The sequence below is a fragment of the Plodia interpunctella genome, chromosome Z, assembly GCF_027563975.2.
Source record: "Plodia interpunctella isolate USDA-ARS_2022_Savannah chromosome Z, ilPloInte3.2, whole genome shotgun sequence".
NCBI classification, from domain to species: domain Eukaryota; kingdom Metazoa; phylum Arthropoda; class Insecta; order Lepidoptera; family Pyralidae; genus Plodia; species Plodia interpunctella.
Window position 1 is genome coordinate 11,579,170 of NC_071324.2, and position 16,774 is coordinate 11,595,943.

The 16,774-nt window shown below is 37.0% G+C and overlaps 2 protein-coding genes across 3 annotated transcripts; one reads left to right on the forward strand and one right to left on the reverse strand.

The window, feature by feature from the left end:
• Nucleotides 1–675: 675 nt before the first annotated feature.
• LOC128683372 (uncharacterized protein) lies at nt 676–13,623 on the reverse strand. 2 transcript variants are annotated; one of them, XM_053768939.2, is made up of 16 exons: nt 13,214–13,623; nt 12,776–12,988; nt 11,780–11,943; nt 11,398–11,531; nt 10,705–10,807; nt 10,093–10,194; nt 9,657–9,829; nt 6,996–7,188; nt 5,461–5,610; nt 4,855–5,018; nt 4,089–4,237; nt 3,588–3,885; nt 2,909–3,088; nt 2,464–2,664; nt 1,976–2,082; nt 676–1,682 (listed from the first exon to the last, which is right to left on the reverse strand). In XM_053768939.2, the coding sequence occupies exons 1-16, from the start codon at nt 13,462–13,464 to the stop codon at nt 1,550–1,552; spliced, it is 2,715 nt and encodes a 904-aa protein (XP_053624914.1). In that variant the 5' UTR covers nt 13,465–13,623; the 3' UTR covers nt 676–1,549. The 2 variants fall into 2 exon arrangements, with proteins under 2 accessions (XP_053624914.1, XP_053624915.1); XM_053768940.2 differs by lacking the exon at nt 13,214–13,623 and having other exon boundaries at nt 11,780–11,947; nt 12,776–12,914.
• Nucleotides 13,624–13,934: 311 nt separating this feature from the next.
• LOC128683374 (uncharacterized protein) lies at nt 13,935–16,449 on the forward strand. Its single transcript, XM_053768942.2, has 4 exons — nt 13,935–14,156; nt 14,941–15,231; nt 15,432–15,648; nt 16,134–16,449. Exons 1-4 carry the CDS (start codon nt 14,071–14,073, stop codon nt 16,302–16,304), a joined length of 765 nt encoding a protein of 254 aa, XP_053624917.1. The 5' UTR covers nt 13,935–14,070; the 3' UTR covers nt 16,305–16,449.
• Nucleotides 16,450–16,774: the final 325 nt, after the last annotated feature.

The window sequence follows — 16,774 nt, forward strand, 5'->3', positions numbered from 1 at the left end:
GCTATGTTAGCACTAAGCCAACAGATAGTCGTATCTCTTATTAAAAGTTTAAAAAAATATTCAAATCCCTAATCCACCCATCTCTACCCAAACATGTGAGGATTTAATTGTTTTAGAACAGAAAACTAATGTGTTGATATACAAAAATAATGTTTAAATGATAGGTAGATGCGGACAGTATTTCGGCCAATTTAACAATTTTTGGCAGTGTGTGTACCTAACTAAGTCAAGATTTCCTTAATTTTAATTAGTTTGTAAGAGATTTAATCTTTGACTGCCTGGCGTTGCTTTAACAAGCCGTCCGTCTCCGGACCGCAACATGTTATTCCATCCTATGTGCTCAAACCCTAAGTATAGTTTTAAATCTCAGATAATACTAATTTATAACTATTTTAGATTAGGTACTCTTTCCTGCTGTGTCTATATTTTTGCTTTTATAATATAGTGAGAAGGAGAAAGGAGGCTTTTTAGATTGCAATGAGATAAATAAAAAAAATAAATTAATATTCATTTTGTTCCCCCTTCTCTCTTCACCTAATTGCACGTACATTGGGCACCTATTTTCTGCCTGGAAGATAAGCTACTAGGTAGCTGTAGACAATAAATATAAATATTTTTTATTGTATTACGAAAAATAAGTCACAATATCAGAGAATGAAATAAAAGCAGACTCCATTTATTTTAAACAATTTATTCCAATCATCTCTCTTCCATAAATCTTGTACGTAAATATAAACATTATCACTTAGGTATAAAGTTTTAATGCAATTTTGATTTTTGATTGCTACACTCAACGAAATTGTCTTTAAATTACATACATATAATAGTAATACACCGCAATTGAATAAAATGGATGATAATATAATCAATCTCCAAAATCACTTCCCTCAAATCTTTATTGGGGTTAATATATTTTTTACAACTTTTCCTTTTTTAGATTATTTTAAAATGTTTTCTTAATAAATAATATTTTTCGTGGTCCGGTTCGCGGGTCATCTGCACCCCGCGCCACGTGCAAAAACTGTCAGACTGACACTCGAACTAATGTTATAGTCGCCTTGTGAAACGAATGAGCAAATTTATACATGGTTAAAAATATCCTTCTTCGACTAATACTTATAATTCTAGAGCGAAGGAAAAAAACAGTGCCGGTTTTCTTCATCACAGATAATAAAATTCAATCAATGGCAAGGGCGCAAAAGCTGAAGGTTCTTCTTAATAAGCGATAGGCTGACTATAAGTAGGTTAGGTTTGGTGTTGTTCAGAATATTAAATAGTGAATGCAGTGAAGGCAAGACTGGCATTAAGTTAATGCTAAAACAATGCAGGCGTTTGCATACATTTAACAGAGAATATACAAATTCTATTTTGACAATTGTTAACCAAATCAGTTTTAAAAAAACATAAATTCGTAAACTCGTTTTGGTCTTGGACGTAACATGGACAATATCCCCGACAGATAATACTTAACATCACATCACAATACCAAAATAGTATTGTCGATTAACTTTTTGGTGATGGCAACTATAGTTGCCACTATGGTTAAACATTAAGGTTGATAATGCCTGCCCAGGAACTGTTGTGGCTCGTGTAGCTTACGCGTGGCTTGGTACACGTCTCGCTCCTTGTCGGGATACTTCGTTGGCAGATTCGGAGAGTGGAGGTTCACTTTTGCTGCGTATCTAACAATGGAGAAATAGATTTTAAGTTGGTCTTTTTTAGATATACCAATTTATTTGGCTCACTGAATAACTAAATAATTATTTATATCTAAATTATTTTTTAAGTATTTAGGTAGTCACAAAGGTTAAAGCTTTTTATACTTTTATTGTAAATAGACTTTTCTTCGGTTGTTCCACAAAAACAGGTGATAAAATATTAGGTAAGATGTTTTTTGCATAGACAAGTATACAATATATTTATTCATAGGCATTGATTTTAATAAAGATTACCCTTGGAGATGATGATTGCTCACCTGATGCCAGCGATGTCGATCTCGTAATGACCGCCCAGAACGTAGTCATTGTTGATTCTATGCGCGACCCCGTCTGCGTCTATGTTCTCCACGAAGCCGAGACACACCTGCGAAATATTATTCGTAATCCTGTACGGGGTAACAACAGATCAACGTAAGTCGTTGAAAGTGCAATTAAAAAAATACATTTCATTAGAAAATGTTTCCGATATATGTTGTTGGATATTGTTTCAGTATTTACATTTCGTTGTTACGCCTTCGATTATAAAAACTACAAGATTATGAATTCAGTGTGAGTCCTAAAAAGTTTGTGTTAATATTTTGAGAGTTAGAATGTCTTAAAAATATTCGAAAGACAAGAAAACATGGGGGGGGGGGCAATAAAAATTAAACATTGTAGATTATATAATGTGAAAAATAGTCGGGAGTTTATATAGTCGAGTGTGTATCTATTCCTATATAACTAGCGGTGAGTTAATAATAATTACCTGCTTCTTGAACGTAAATCCGTAGCTAGTAGTAGTGGTGTGACCACAATAGTTGCCGTCGCGATAGATGGGCTCCCCTCCCCACGCCCACAGGTCTAGTTCATGGTCGTGGTCCGTCAACAATAGTTGCACGTATTGACGGCGAATGCCTTCATCTCTCTGACGAAGGAGTGCGTCGCGCCCAATGAATGGGATTTCTTTCTGTGCAAATATGAAGAAACTTCAGAAATTTTAATGCTTTATGTATTTTTATATGTGGATAGGCATATATTTAATATATTGATTCCTGTGTTGTATGCAAAGTTTATATAAATCTGAATTCACAGAGTTAATTGGTAAGATTCTTCGCACACTGGTGCGAAATACAATTTCCAGTTCTATGTGAGTTTAATGTAAGTTTTCACCTACTTTCGGTGCTGTTTGACCGATAATTGAAAAAACTCACATCGAACTTGACACGCCAAGTGCGACCGCACTCTAGCGGCGTGGTCATCGTGTCCAAGTCCTGACCCCAGAAAGCGAAGAACTTCTCCACACGTAAAGCGCGCGACGCGTAGTAACCCACGTGACTAATACCGTACTTAGCACCTACTGTCATTAGACGGTTGTACACGTGGAGTGCGAACTGAAACAACATATGTGGGGAGTTTTTAATAAAATATGAAAAAGCGATGTGTAAGTTCTTTATTAAAAATCACTACCACAGATAATGTAATACTTACCCACTCAAAATCGAAACATCAATATAATATTAACGATTAACTTTTTAAATTTGGTGATTGCAACTATAGTTGTCACTATGGTTAAAAGATATTTTATAGACGATAATGCCTAAATAAAATAATCATGTTATTATATGAGAAAATCCTTGCTTAGGTATATAATGACATTATGTCTGTCAGTCTGTCTATAAAGAGTGGGAAACGTACTACAATTTATTGCGATTGCAATAAATATAGATCTAAAGATCCAGATTGGTTGTTCAAGATGAAAACCCAGTATTGCCAGTCGAGGACACGCACACTAGAGCCACCATCACATTTTTATCAATTTATTTTATTTATTGGCGAAAATACTAAGGTTAGGCTAGGGTGCACGTATGTAACCGCAAAGGAACAACTTACCTCATTGGGTATATAAAGCACGTAGCCTAATTCGCCTGTGTGGGTGAGATTCATAGCCCTCACGCCATTAGCTAAGCCCACATCGATCTCTTTGAACGTAAAGAACGGGAAATTCGACGGCGACAGGTCCGTATCCGTCAACTCTGACAGAAGGTTTCTGGTGAAGGGTCCCATGACACAGATGGCGGTGTAAACTGCTGTGACGTCAGTCAAGGTCACAGACCCGTTCGTTGGGAGGTGACGCTTGAGCCACACTTTGCACCGCGTCTGTTGGATCGTCGGTGCGATCATCATGTAACTGTCGACAAAATTTTAAAAATACCCTTAGAATTTTATAGATCACTAATTGCGGTGTCAAAAATTTATTTTAAACTATGTCTCCACTGCTGACTTATTTGGCAACAAATGTTTGATTCAGATCTTCAAACCCTCAAAGATATAAGGGAGAGTGAGAGAGAACTCTGGCCGTAATATTCCATATCAAAAATATCATAATCTCACTGATTCTCCGATATCCTCGCCAGGCTGCAGTCGTTCTCGTATCCCCCCCTCTCGTTTTGCATGCCCGTGTGTATGATGCTGCCGATGGGCACGTCCACGTCGTTGGAGCACAGGTATTGGAGCAGGTCGACGACCTCGCGTCCCTGCGACTGGAGGGAAAATATATAATATATATATCTAACGCATAACCTTCCCAAGGCGCATAAGGTACATAGAGACTAACATATTTTGTTCTACGACTTTTGTCTAAACGTAATGAATATAAAAAAATACTTTTTTTAGTTTTAATGTCGTTTCTATAAAACGTTAACTCTATGTTCGATTCCGCTACATAACGCTACTGCACTGTCTCGTGTTGCTTGGCTATTACATAGAGTTAAGATGTGTAGAATCGCAAATTAGATTGATTTTTTGTATATGAAAAAAAAAACTACGAATCATGAAAAGTCGTAGAATAGTTTCTTGATATACCCAAGTAGTCTTTAGGAGGTTTTGCGTTCGACACCTGCAACCCTGTATAAGTTCTACGGGAGTATATGTATACCTAATTTACAAAAAAAAAAAAGGGAAAATACTACCAGGGTTTGCGCCGGTAGTTTTAGTCCGGGAGAAGTTCTTTAAGTGTGAGTTGAACTCGTGTGATGTGTTGCGTACAATTCATAGAATTCAGGTTAACAATCCAAATAAAAATATTATTTATTTTTATTTGGATTGTTGACGACAATAATAGTTTGTGTCAAAAACGTAATTTAAAAAATAATCTTACTTGCATATCGATTTTGGTGAAAGACGAGTAGTCGGCCAAGCCGACCGATTCCCGGCAGGCCCAGTACTCGCGCTGGACTGTGTCGAACCAATGTGGTTTACCGAAAGTCTTCGTGTACGCGATCTTGAACGGGCGGGGCTTTACTGGCGCCTCCTTCTGAGATTCTGATTGGGGAAATTACTTTATTCAATACACCATTTAAAAAAAATCATAATTATTTATCCAAATTTCTTATTATATTACAAATCAGTTGTTACTTCCGTTTGGCTGAACTGTAGCTATGTTGTGCACAATTGCATTTCTATTTTTTTTTATCATACATATCATATTAAATACTTTCTAACAGGAAATATTTAGTTTTTGCCACAAAGGGCAGTACGCCGGGTGCCAAAAATTTGTGTATAATGTTTTATACAATACTAGCAGCGTGACCCGGCTTCGCTCGGGTGTCCACCACCTTTGTTAAAAATAACATGAAAACAGAAATTACCACGGGAGCGAAGCCACGGGAGCTACGCTGCTAATAAATCAATCATACAGTAACAGATAGAGTTTGTAGATTTTCCATCGACAAAGAAGTGTGCTAACAGTAGGTATATGACTTACCCACAGGTTCAAACCACGTCGGTCTCTCGTACCCCATGACTTGGCCGAAAACAGCACCATTGTCCCGCAAAGTCGGGTAAATCGGCGATAATCGTAAATTGCGTCCGGTCTCAAACTCATCGAATGGATACGGCATACCGTAGTGGATACCTAGGACAGTATTATATACATTATTATACTAAATATTTTTTTATTTTTATACAATAGTCGATAAAGTAATATAATATGGAACAAATTACAGCTAAAGAACAGATATATAGAAATGAAAGTAAAAAACCAAACCAAACATGCAAAAGTAAGTTTGTTTTTACCTCTTCACGCTGTAACTAAACATTTTGCATCCATGCATATATTTTGAAGCGTGGAGGACATAATTAGACCATTAATCTCGGAAAAATAGCTGCCCCCGTAGGAAATCACCCAGGCGAAGCTCTGACAAACGCTAGTGATATATATAAATGAAGTCATCTAGCTAGATGAGCGATCCGAGGGCGGGCAATTAGCTACTTTCCCCCGCCCTTGGATCGCCCTTTACGTCGCGGAGGCGTGTTGAAACTTCAGTCACAAAGTCAATAAATGTTGAAAAACACTTTGATAATTGATGAAAAAATTTCATTGATGATTCTATAATAACAAAAATTCCAAGGCCTTTATAAAAAAACATCAGTGAAAATAATAATAGGATAATGACAATGCTTTCAAAGATATGACAAAAATAAAATCACACATTTTTTTAATTTGTCCAATTTCTCCATACTAAATGACTGTGAACTTCCTAAAATGTTTGCAAAGTAAGATATGTTTTTCCGATACGTTTGTAGTTACATTAAATATTACATTTGTGGTAATGACTTCTTAATAAAAGTTTTTAACTTTTAGTTTTTTATGATGGTTGAGTTTGTATAATTTCATACTTTTTGAAAATGGACTGTCTAACCAACCAAATCATATAATGATCCAGCTGAATTGTTACAGCCTATGAAATATCATAACGATCCTCTTCATAGACGTATTCCTCATGGCTGAGGGTCGTCATTACGTGGAATTAAACACACATAACAACTTTCCTAGCATTAGTAATGGAGTGGTTTGCCATTGCCTTCTCCATTTCACACACAAGTTAATATAATCAACCAGTGCGCAGGTTTCCTCACGATGTTTTCCTTCCCCGGAAACAAGTGGTGGTCGATGCAAACTACTATACATGAGTCAGATTGGTATACAAACTCATGTGGCAGTAGGATTCGAACCTGGGACCTTTCAATCTACAGGCGGGCGTCTTAACCATTACACCACCACCGCTTCAATAACGATCCTAAACTTTATCTATTTTACATAGATTATACATATTTTTTACAATTCTCTGACCTTGTCACCCACCCTATTGTGTTATTCTTCAAATAGACATCAAACCAACATTTTGTGGCAACCTACCAATACATTTTCACTCTAATAAAGAAATATTGCATGCTGCCAGTAACATTTTCACTCTAATAAAGAAATATTGCATGCTGCCAGTAACATTTTCGCCTTACCAGGCACTTCCTTAACCCTGTCCTTTAGGAACCTCTTGTTGTTGTGCAAAGCCAGAAATCTGTTGATGTCCAATTCGTACATATCATACTTCGTGTAGCCGTCGACGATCTCGTCCACTGTCGCTTCGGCCACGCCCCCCGCGGCCGATATACCCACGGTTTTCATACCCGCTGCCACGTGGTAATTGAACATCTGTCGGGTTAACATGAGTTCTTGCAAATATATATATATATATATATATGCTATAGTAATAAAAGTGCTGTTGATTCTATGATAAATAAGTAAAAAATAAAACGTAATCTAATTTATATAGATGAAAATGTATACGGAATTATACGTACGATCTTTTATTTTCCCATAAAATTTTGTCGTTTTTGATGACACATTATCATAAGAAAACCCGAAGAAATAGGCAAAGAAACAAGGATACACATATTGATAGGCAAAAGTTTATTGTTAAAAACGTTTTAATGTTTCAGGCATTAACCTAAGCAGTTTTAAGTCCACCTTCTTAGTCTTACACACGTATGTTAAATATAAATAATAGAGAGAGTATTACACGCACACTTACTTAATATTACAAGCGCACGTACTAACGTAATGAAACGTGAAAGTGCAAAATTAGTTTCAATTGTCACCTTCCTATCATCAAGTCAATTTTGGATGAAACTATATTTTATCATAAAAAAAAATAATCATAACATTTACGCACGACAGATTTTAATTTATAAGTTCACCATTAGTTAATACTTGCATAAAGATTATGTACCCGGCCAACATTACGTTGTCAAAAAAATTGCTCAAGAACTGAACTTTTTTAAAAACTTGTCACACAACATCTGCAGCCGTCCGTGACAAACTGTTGGGCATAGGCCTCCTTGCGTCCACGCCAACCATCTCTGTCCTGGGCCATCCTTATCCAGTTGTTGCCAGCAATCTCCTTTATGTCGTCGACTCGATAACTCTCCATCAGTTTCAATCTCATTCCGTTTTATTTGAAGATGAAGATTCGTCAGCGGTGTAGCAGGCAAACGTGAAAAAAATAGGGCAATGGTGAACGCCTGTTCTTTTCACGTGCGCCTATACACCAACGACAACCATGTTGCGTCGTGGAAGCCAGCGCAGATCGCGTCTCTTCTCAAAAACGTAGTTCTAAACTGGTAGTCTATCTATCGTTATCTCTATGGTAGGTTACGCCGTAGACAGAAAAATCTATAGACTTTGTCATATCTATCCTTTCGCTTACACAAGAGATACACACCTTCTCTGTGGAAGTCGTCAATAAGCTTAGTTTTAAGTAAATTTTTGAAATTTTTGACGTCAAAAAGTTATGTACTCGTATCTCAAGTTTGATAAGAATTTTGAATTCAGGTATTTGTTTTTTTTATTTACTTATTAGAAATACAAACAAAGTACATAATTTTATTCAATAATACTTTTAAACTAATCTATAATCCAATACGGTATACACAGAAGAAACGAACAAATTAATTGTATATGCAAGCCTAAAATAATATATCAGAATGATTGATATACTCATATATATAATAAAATCTATATCATTCAAAATAATGTCCGTCAAAGAAATACACGAGAAGAGACGGCACAGAACGCTAATATATTTTGTCCCTCATCATCTAACCAGTTTTACAACACCTATCACTCATTGTATGAAATAGACAGGGAAGATGTATTGTTATGTTCTATCTCATTCGGGTAGCTCGTAGTCTATAGTTTTTTATTTGTAACCTCTATGGTAGCATCTGAACGAAGTAATAATAATAATAATAACTTTATTCACCAAAGAAAAAAGTACAATAATTTACAGAATAATTTTAGTAGTTAGATTTACAATTTATAAGTAGGACTGTGGACTCTGCACTAAGCGATGCTTGTGTCGCAGCGTCCAGAAAGTACATTAGAAGAAGTGTACATTATCTGTGGTCGCAGGTCGCCGCACAACGTCCGATGACACGAATTTAGCTCGACTGTAACCAGCCGATTGTATAGCTAAATTTGCGTGATCGGACGTTCCGCAACTACCTTCAATCTGGAACACTCCATTGATTGATTTTCTTTACATAAACCTGGATTTATATAAGTACATACAGGGTGACTTTTTATACATTGGCAATATTTTGTCTACATGCTCAGTCCATGATCAGGAGTAACTCCGAATATGGATCAGCTGACGAAAAGTCGTATAAAATGTCACCCAATATATACTTAGAAAAATGTTCTAAAATTGTACTAAAGACTTTTTACAATTTTTATTTGTTTCACAAACTCATTTCCACAAATTAGGGCCGTGCCAGAGCCGTGGCAAGACCGTGTATCATCAGTCAACTGGTCCGTGTTCTTGCCGGAGTTTCCCTGGCACATTCCTAGCACATTGTTGAAATTGTAATAAGCTGTACTGTACAGCGGTTGGTCCCGATGGTCCACCAAATTAAATGCGGAAACAGCGATGCTCCAATCAAAACATCGATTTAATTATTATAATAAACAAAAGGTGGCAACACCAGTCATTTTAAAATTTATGTAAGAAAAACACGGCGGGGAGTCGTACAGTCGACAGTCGACAAGTATTACGATTCAAATTAATATATTTGCGTAAATTATGTTATTGCAATCTTGATGGTGTTTTGAGAAGCACTGACCTCGGGCGCCTCGCCGACGATCCACTTGCAGTCCGGGGAGAAGGCTTCCAAGCCGTTGCACAGTTTGTGAAGCACTGCCTCGTTGAGCGCCGGCACCCGTTTGAGCAGCTCTTGCAGCAACACGTGGAAGTGATCCCAGTCCTCGGCCACGCACCGTTGAGCCAGATTCTGGACTGAATCGATTTTATGTTTTTGTATCATCCGAGAGAAAGCAAAGCTAAGAATTCTTTCAATATATTCCTTTAATTTTAGGATCGACAAGAAACATATGTACTTAAATGCTTGATATGCGTATTATGAAAAAACAACAACAATTGCTCCGTCATCCTCCGTTGTTTTAACGTCTGGCGACGGACTATATTGTTAGTATAATATAATGAGTTTGGACATATACATATAAAAATAATTTATTTATAACAGCTAAATCAAATCTTACTTTCTTCTTCATAGACCGGCTTGGCTACAGGTTCAAATCCTCCAGCCAATATACATCCGTCCCTCTCTCGCAAGTATATGTACCCGTCGGGATCACGTACCACTGTCATAGAAACATACACTTAATATAAGGCGTAATAGGGGATAATTTATATTAAAAAATAAAATATAAAAGTAGGTATTTAAAAAACTAACACGATGTTTTGATGACAAAAGAAATTTTGTTAGACTATATTTATTTTATTCCTATGAAGATCTCCGTGCCATAGTATAGTCACTACGCCCGTTCGCTATCTGGAAGCCCCGTTTGAGTTCCAGCGCGGGATATTTAGTTGCGATCACAGATCTACAGCTCAGGGTGTATTGCGCTAATTTCTTTGTTTGTGTCTATCTCACGATGGAAGTGGGCCCTTGTGTATTGTGCACTATTTGTTTCCGTCGAAAGGAAACATCGTGGGCACCTGCACTCTGGTTGATCATTGTCTAGTGTGTGAAACGGCAAATCAATACATTAATAAAAAAGTCGTGTTTCACTCTACTAAATGACCACGACCCTAAGTCATGAGAAATACGTCTGTGAGGAAGGAATGTCTAGAGAGATAAACAAGCTTACCAGGTGTCATCGGGTCGAGGTTAGCTATCGGCTTCGTGTGCAAGTAATAATGTTCGCAAGGCAACAACGGCACCTTAACTTGAGGCCGAGCCAGCTGACCAACCTGCACGGAAATAAGATACACTGCAATAACTCTCAGATCGCATGTATGTTCCCTGTTGCATTACGCGGAATGTGTGTATGTGAAGCGGCGAAGTCCCGGGATCAGTCAAAAATTATTTCCCAAAATACAGATTCAACTAGCTTGGGAACTATAGAATTCATGTACATAATGTTCCATCAAACTTAAGTACTTCAGATTCTGACGTAACGCCTTCTACCAAGCAAGATACAGGTTAATTCCTAGTTTGCTGGTGGATGGTTGAGCGTTGGACCTGCCTTAGCAACTGTATCATATATTAAACTACACTAAACTAAAAACTTTATTTATAGAGTTATAAGTTACAACAAGGTACTCAATATAATGAGTGCAAAGGCGGACTTATCGCTAATGCAATTTCATCCAGCCAACCTTTGTGTGGAAAGAGAAACAAGATGTTAGGACCCGTAATAAAATGCTGACTATAATTTGCTTGAACGGGCGGCTGATGTCATTGGGCTGCGATGTTATGCTTACCAACTGGCAACGGTATGCTTGTTTGCACAATATGCCATAAAAAAAATTATGCACACTTGTTATAGTTGAATTGTTACCTCCCGCGCCCAGAAGCCGGCGCAGTTGACAAAATATTCGCACTTGATGCTGCCGCGGGTGGTCTCCACTCTCGTCACCCGGTCGTTCTTGGAGTGCACTGAGGTCACCGCACAGTCTTCCATCACACCAACACCTTCCAAAAGAACAACTGTTTACAGAAACAATTACTAGTAATTGTACGGAAAAAACGACATGGAACTAGTTCCAGGTCGTTTTTTCCTATCTAAGAAGTGGCTTAAGTTACCGTTAAATAACAAAATGAATTTTATAATTAATCGAAAATAAATGATTACATTGCTGATTTCGCAAAAAATTTGCAACCAATAAACATTTAGAAACACACAGATGAAACTGAATAGAGATAACGACAGTCACACCAACCATTGTCCACAGCTTCTCTCATTAAAGCCATGCATAAAAGGTGGGGGTCAGCGACTCCATCCCCGGGGATCCAGAGGCCCCCAATGATGTCTTCCACATTCAGCATCGGCCACAATTCCAGACAGCGGCTGGGCGTCACCAGTTCGCATGTTATACCCCAAGACCTGTCTGAGTGAAGTTACAATGTTGTGTCAAGATCAAAATCAAATCACTATTATGTTTCACTTGAAGCCTGGTAAATGTTTCACTTTGGTGTTGAAGATTTGGCTGTGATTTTACAATGATTGTGTGATGTCAACCCTCTTTAGGAATGATATTGTTGCTTATCAGCTTACCAGGCCAGCCTACTAAGCCTAAGTGTACTTTAGTCACCTCGTGAGAGATCCACAGGAGGATATGTATAATAATGTCTTATTCTAGGTTGGGTACATGCTACAAAATAAAAACATTATAAATCACCATTTTCTTGTAAAGTATTAACATTATCATTGTCTGCATTCAATCTACAATGACTACATCATTGTTTGTTAGCATGTAATTAACATTTACTATCCACTTTTTTATCGCATTTCACAAACATAATATTAGTATGTTTAACACATATTCATTGCTTTTCAAAATGTAGAACAGGTACATAGAAATATTTTTTTTTCTTAAATTCTGTTTGAAAGTGGTCTGTTTTGAAAAAAAATAATCAATACTAACAAAATCTAGATCAAATGTAAGAAAAGTGAAAAAAGGCAGTTAGCTTCTTCAGTAATAAACAATGAAAGTCCTATAGGAACTGCACTACACACTGGCATATAAATATAAGAGAAAAAAAAAACATTTACCTATTTGGTACAATGTGAACAAAATAAAATCACATGTAGTGTCAAAATTATATACATTGAATACAGTGACTGCTATGAAATTGCAACAAATTCCTAAAATTGAATGGAGGATACATTTTCAGCAGTCACAGTGTTAATACTGATTAGGCAGGGGAATACATACACGGATTGACTCTTCATCCTCCGATAGACAGTCATCCTGTCTCGAGTCCGTGCCAGCAACAATGACCCACATTGTTTCCACCCTGTGGGCCTACCCTTCTCTTCCAGTTCTTGCAGCAATCGGATGGAGGACTGAGCAAGGCGCACTTGTGCAAGTGATGGCTTGAAGGCACCAACAAGACCAGATGAGTGCCACCTACTACCAGCTCCAATTCTACATTAGATTGAAAGTAGACATTGACTAATCCGATCTTTAATTAGCAAAAACAAAAAAAAATATATATATAGACCAGCCCTTTGTCTTAAAATCTTTTTAAAAGTACCTAATGTAAAATTATATCAACAAGAATTCAAATAATTCAACTGCATTTATGTACCTAACATGTACTCGTAGCGCAACAAAAGATATAGTTTCATATGGAAAATCAGCGTAACTTACTTTTCATTGTCAATTAATATAGTCTGGTCCCCCCAACCGCGCCGCGATAGATGGTACGCAACTGCGGCCCCCATGACTCCCCCGCCACATATAACTACTTTGGTCTCTGATGGCAACGCGGAAAGACATCCTTCGAGCTTTTGTTCACTATCTAAATTATCAATACGATTTGAAAAGCCCCTCAGGCCGCCACCCAAAAATTTATATAGCGAATAGTTACTAGCATTGTTACCGAGCCTCCTGACTAACATTGCAACCTACTGCGCACATTCACAAGAACCGAAAGTCGATCGTACTACCTACATAAACGCAAAATATTTAAATCTATATCATAGAACTATTGATCTATAAATAAAAACTGCCGAACAAAGGTGACATCTTTGTTTTGGAAAGAAAATGAGAATTCAATTGACAGTTCTAGTTATATTATTGCCAGACCTAATAAATTTATCGACGATGTATTGATTTTACTCTAGTGTTACCATTTTATATTGTTACGTTTTGTTTTTTAAATAGCTTTACTAATACTTGGGATCATCGAAATAATAAATAGGTACTTATGGTAGCTTCCTGTTTAATGTTCTTCTTTGAGACAAATATTACTGTTAAAACTCAAGAACAATATACAAGGAACTATCCTACCCGTTATTAATGCGATGGGCAAATTTGTCTATAGCAGAACAATAACTGTACTAAACCTATTGCTGAGTATCCATAGCAACTCACTGAAATATAAACAACAATAAATATAATATTCAAATGGGAAAACAGCTCGGAACCTGTTCTTTTCTACTATAATTTTATAAATTTTTTTGCTAGCTGAAATTTGATTTATTCATTTTCTGCTACATTAGAACATGTCCTTGGTTGAAATCACTGAACACAATGAAGTAATTTACACAATACTCGACAAACCTCCCCCAGAGCCACCAAAGACACCAAGGTAAATAACAAGTTTAATGAAAGCACGACTGTCGTAATCTATTCAGTTTAGTCTTTTACGAAATTCATTCAAATTTACAGTTAAATATATTATACATTTTTTTGAGATCGCCTTTCAATTTTTTTTATATCCCACTCGATAATACTGGATATATATAATCCAGATTACAATAAACTAAAGTAATATACAACATAAACCTACCTTGATCAATCTTAAACTGCATTTTTCAGTGCGCTATAAGGTACTTGTTGTACAAAGGCCGGGCACAGCCTGTACTGTTGTGCCTAGGTATCATAGGTAATGCGCTGTATTGATTTTATTAGACGTCACATTGACTATGTATGTCACTTCACTCGGGGCGATGACACATCGATCTGATATGGCTTGAAAGCATAACACTCCTTTTTGGGCAATCGTGTTATATATTTTTAGGCAACCATGTAAAACATGTAGTGACTTAATCCCTAGTTACTTTTTTAGCTGAAGAAAGCTACGCAATTTTCATTTATTCGCTACACTTATGTAGTTTGTATGTCTTAAGTAAAACCAGCAATGTGCATTGAAATAAACATATCTTCATTATCTCTTTCTTCTTTCTTTACATCGATGGCTAATAATGTATTTCTAGCATAAGACACATTTATCTAGACAAATTCAAAGCGAGAAGCAGTGTTTCCGCGTTCACAACACCAGCCAACTAACACTGAGATGGAATAGCGCCTTGCACACCTACTTACACCATTTTTCCTATACCATTTAAAATTCGAAAATTTGCTTCTACCAGGTACCAATCAAAACTTGAAAAAGAACTGAAAGAAATGAAGATCCCCCAACTCCGGCGCACCTTCGGCTACGCTGAGACGCCATTGCCACCCCCGGACAAATTTTTGAAGAAAGGCGAGGGAATTTTACAGCCTATTAAGAAATCTGACCATAAATGCTATGTCTCCGGTAACCTGCCCCCTGTTCCGAAGTGCCCACCGCCAGGAAAGAAACCAGAAAGACCTAAAACTAATTTTAAAGTTCTCAATATTAAGAAAGCGATAAAAGTCAAAGGGAAGCCTGTCGAACCTAAGTAAGTATCCATCTTGGCTGAGGTGAATACTTACCGTATGGTGGGTCACGCATGTGCCTATTTGTCTGCTTGGTAGTATACAAAAAAGGAACTTTTTCAAATCCATTCTTTAGAACATCACATTCGATACTTTTCAGCTTATAAAATAGATTGTTTCTCTTTAAGCTTGAATCTAGGTACAATGTGAACGCCATTTTCAGACTTGTGGACACAAGGGATGGTCATAGAAAAACAATAAAAGGTTCGGGAGAAGTCCCCGAATACTGCCTTCGGCCGGATTTCGGCAAGATGCCCGCCTACTTGGTGAAGAGGAACCGGCGCATCCAGCGGGAGTTGGATAAGATACAGTACGCCGAGGATCATAAGGAGAGCCTTTGTAAGCAGATTTCAGAAGAAGAGAGACAGAAACTACTTCAGGTAAGTGTGTTTCAGAATTGACGGAGCTATTTCGAGACTTTATAAAAGACATTTAACATGTTAATTTATGGTTTAGTTATAAGCTTGTATATATGTTACATCCATTTGTAATTGTTAGATTTATAATAAGTAGGAAAGCTTTTTGTATGGACTGTGCGGGAGGATATGTAGGAGTTATGAGTGGACATGAGTGTGACACGAAATAGAGACTCGTGGAGTAATTAAAAAGACATCCCCAAATGATGGGAAATGGTAAGGCATTTGATGATGAGGGAGTAGGTAGTTAGGTATTTTTATTTCAACATGGCGTACCCTGAGAGCACGACTATAGCATATTTATAATATTAATAGTCTAATTAATTTTAATCGGATTAGAACATAATCTAAACGTGAAATATTTTTTAGGTTATTCAATTCTATTTAGTACTTACATAGTCTCGTGTAATCAAAGTGATTTATCTCATTTACATACATACATTACACAGGACCTGAAAAACAACTGGCAGTTGATGCAGAAGGCGTTCCTCCAACTTCCCATGCTCACGGACACCATTCCCAAGATCTTGAGGAAAACAAAGATGGAGCAGGAACTGCGCCAACTAGAGAAAGACATAGCTCTAGTGGAAGAGAACCCCTATATTTACATTTACGATTAGGTTTATCAAAAGTTGTAAACGCATTTCAGAGTCATGGCAATTTATCATCATTTTAACCCCCAAAGGACCTGGTCTACATTTAAATATAAGTACGTCCACGGGCGTAGCTAGGTTTGGGCAGGAAGGGGCAGCTGTGACAAGGAGGGCTTCCTAGCCACAGCTTTTATAAAGTTGTTTACGGAAAGACCTCAAAGTTCCTTACTGAAAGACCTCAACGTCGGGTGGATAGGTATTAACGATTGCATTAACACTAAAATACGAGATAGCGAACTACTTTCGCGAATTCTTATAGTATATGTATAGGTAAGTACTTCCAACACAGCAGGAATATAATGCTATAAAATATAAATAATATGTCAACATTATTTACGGAAAAATGTACTTGATTGCTTTTATATTTTGTTGACAAATGTTATTCACCATACTTAAACGTTGTATAAATGCTGCGTGGATACTAAAGTCATATGCAC

Excerpts from the sequence above, each read along its gene's own strand:
- LOC128683372 (XM_053768939.2), bottom strand. The coding sequence starts at position 13,464 with ATGTTAGTCAGGAGGCTCGGTAACAATGCTAGTAACTATTCGCTATAT. Across the intron at positions 12,989-13,213 it reads ATATTAATTGACAATGAAAA|AATTGGAGCTGGTAGTAGGT; the intron begins GTAAGTTACGCT and ends AATCTAATGTAG. Across the intron at positions 5,611-6,995 it reads CAGGGTTAAGGAAGTGCCTG|GTATCCACTACGGTATGCCG; the intron begins GTAAGGCGAAAA and ends ATACTGTCCTAG.
- LOC128683374 (XM_053768942.2), top strand. The coding sequence starts at position 14,071 with ATGTCCTTGGTTGAAATCACTGAACACAATGAAGTAATTTACACAATA. Across the intron at positions 14,157-14,940 it reads GAGCCACCAAAGACACCAAG|GTACCAATCAAAACTTGAAA; the intron begins GTAAATAACAAG and ends TGCTTCTACCAG. Across the intron at positions 15,232-15,431 it reads GGGAAGCCTGTCGAACCTAA|ACTTGTGGACACAAGGGATG; the intron begins GTAAGTATCCAT and ends CGCCATTTTCAG.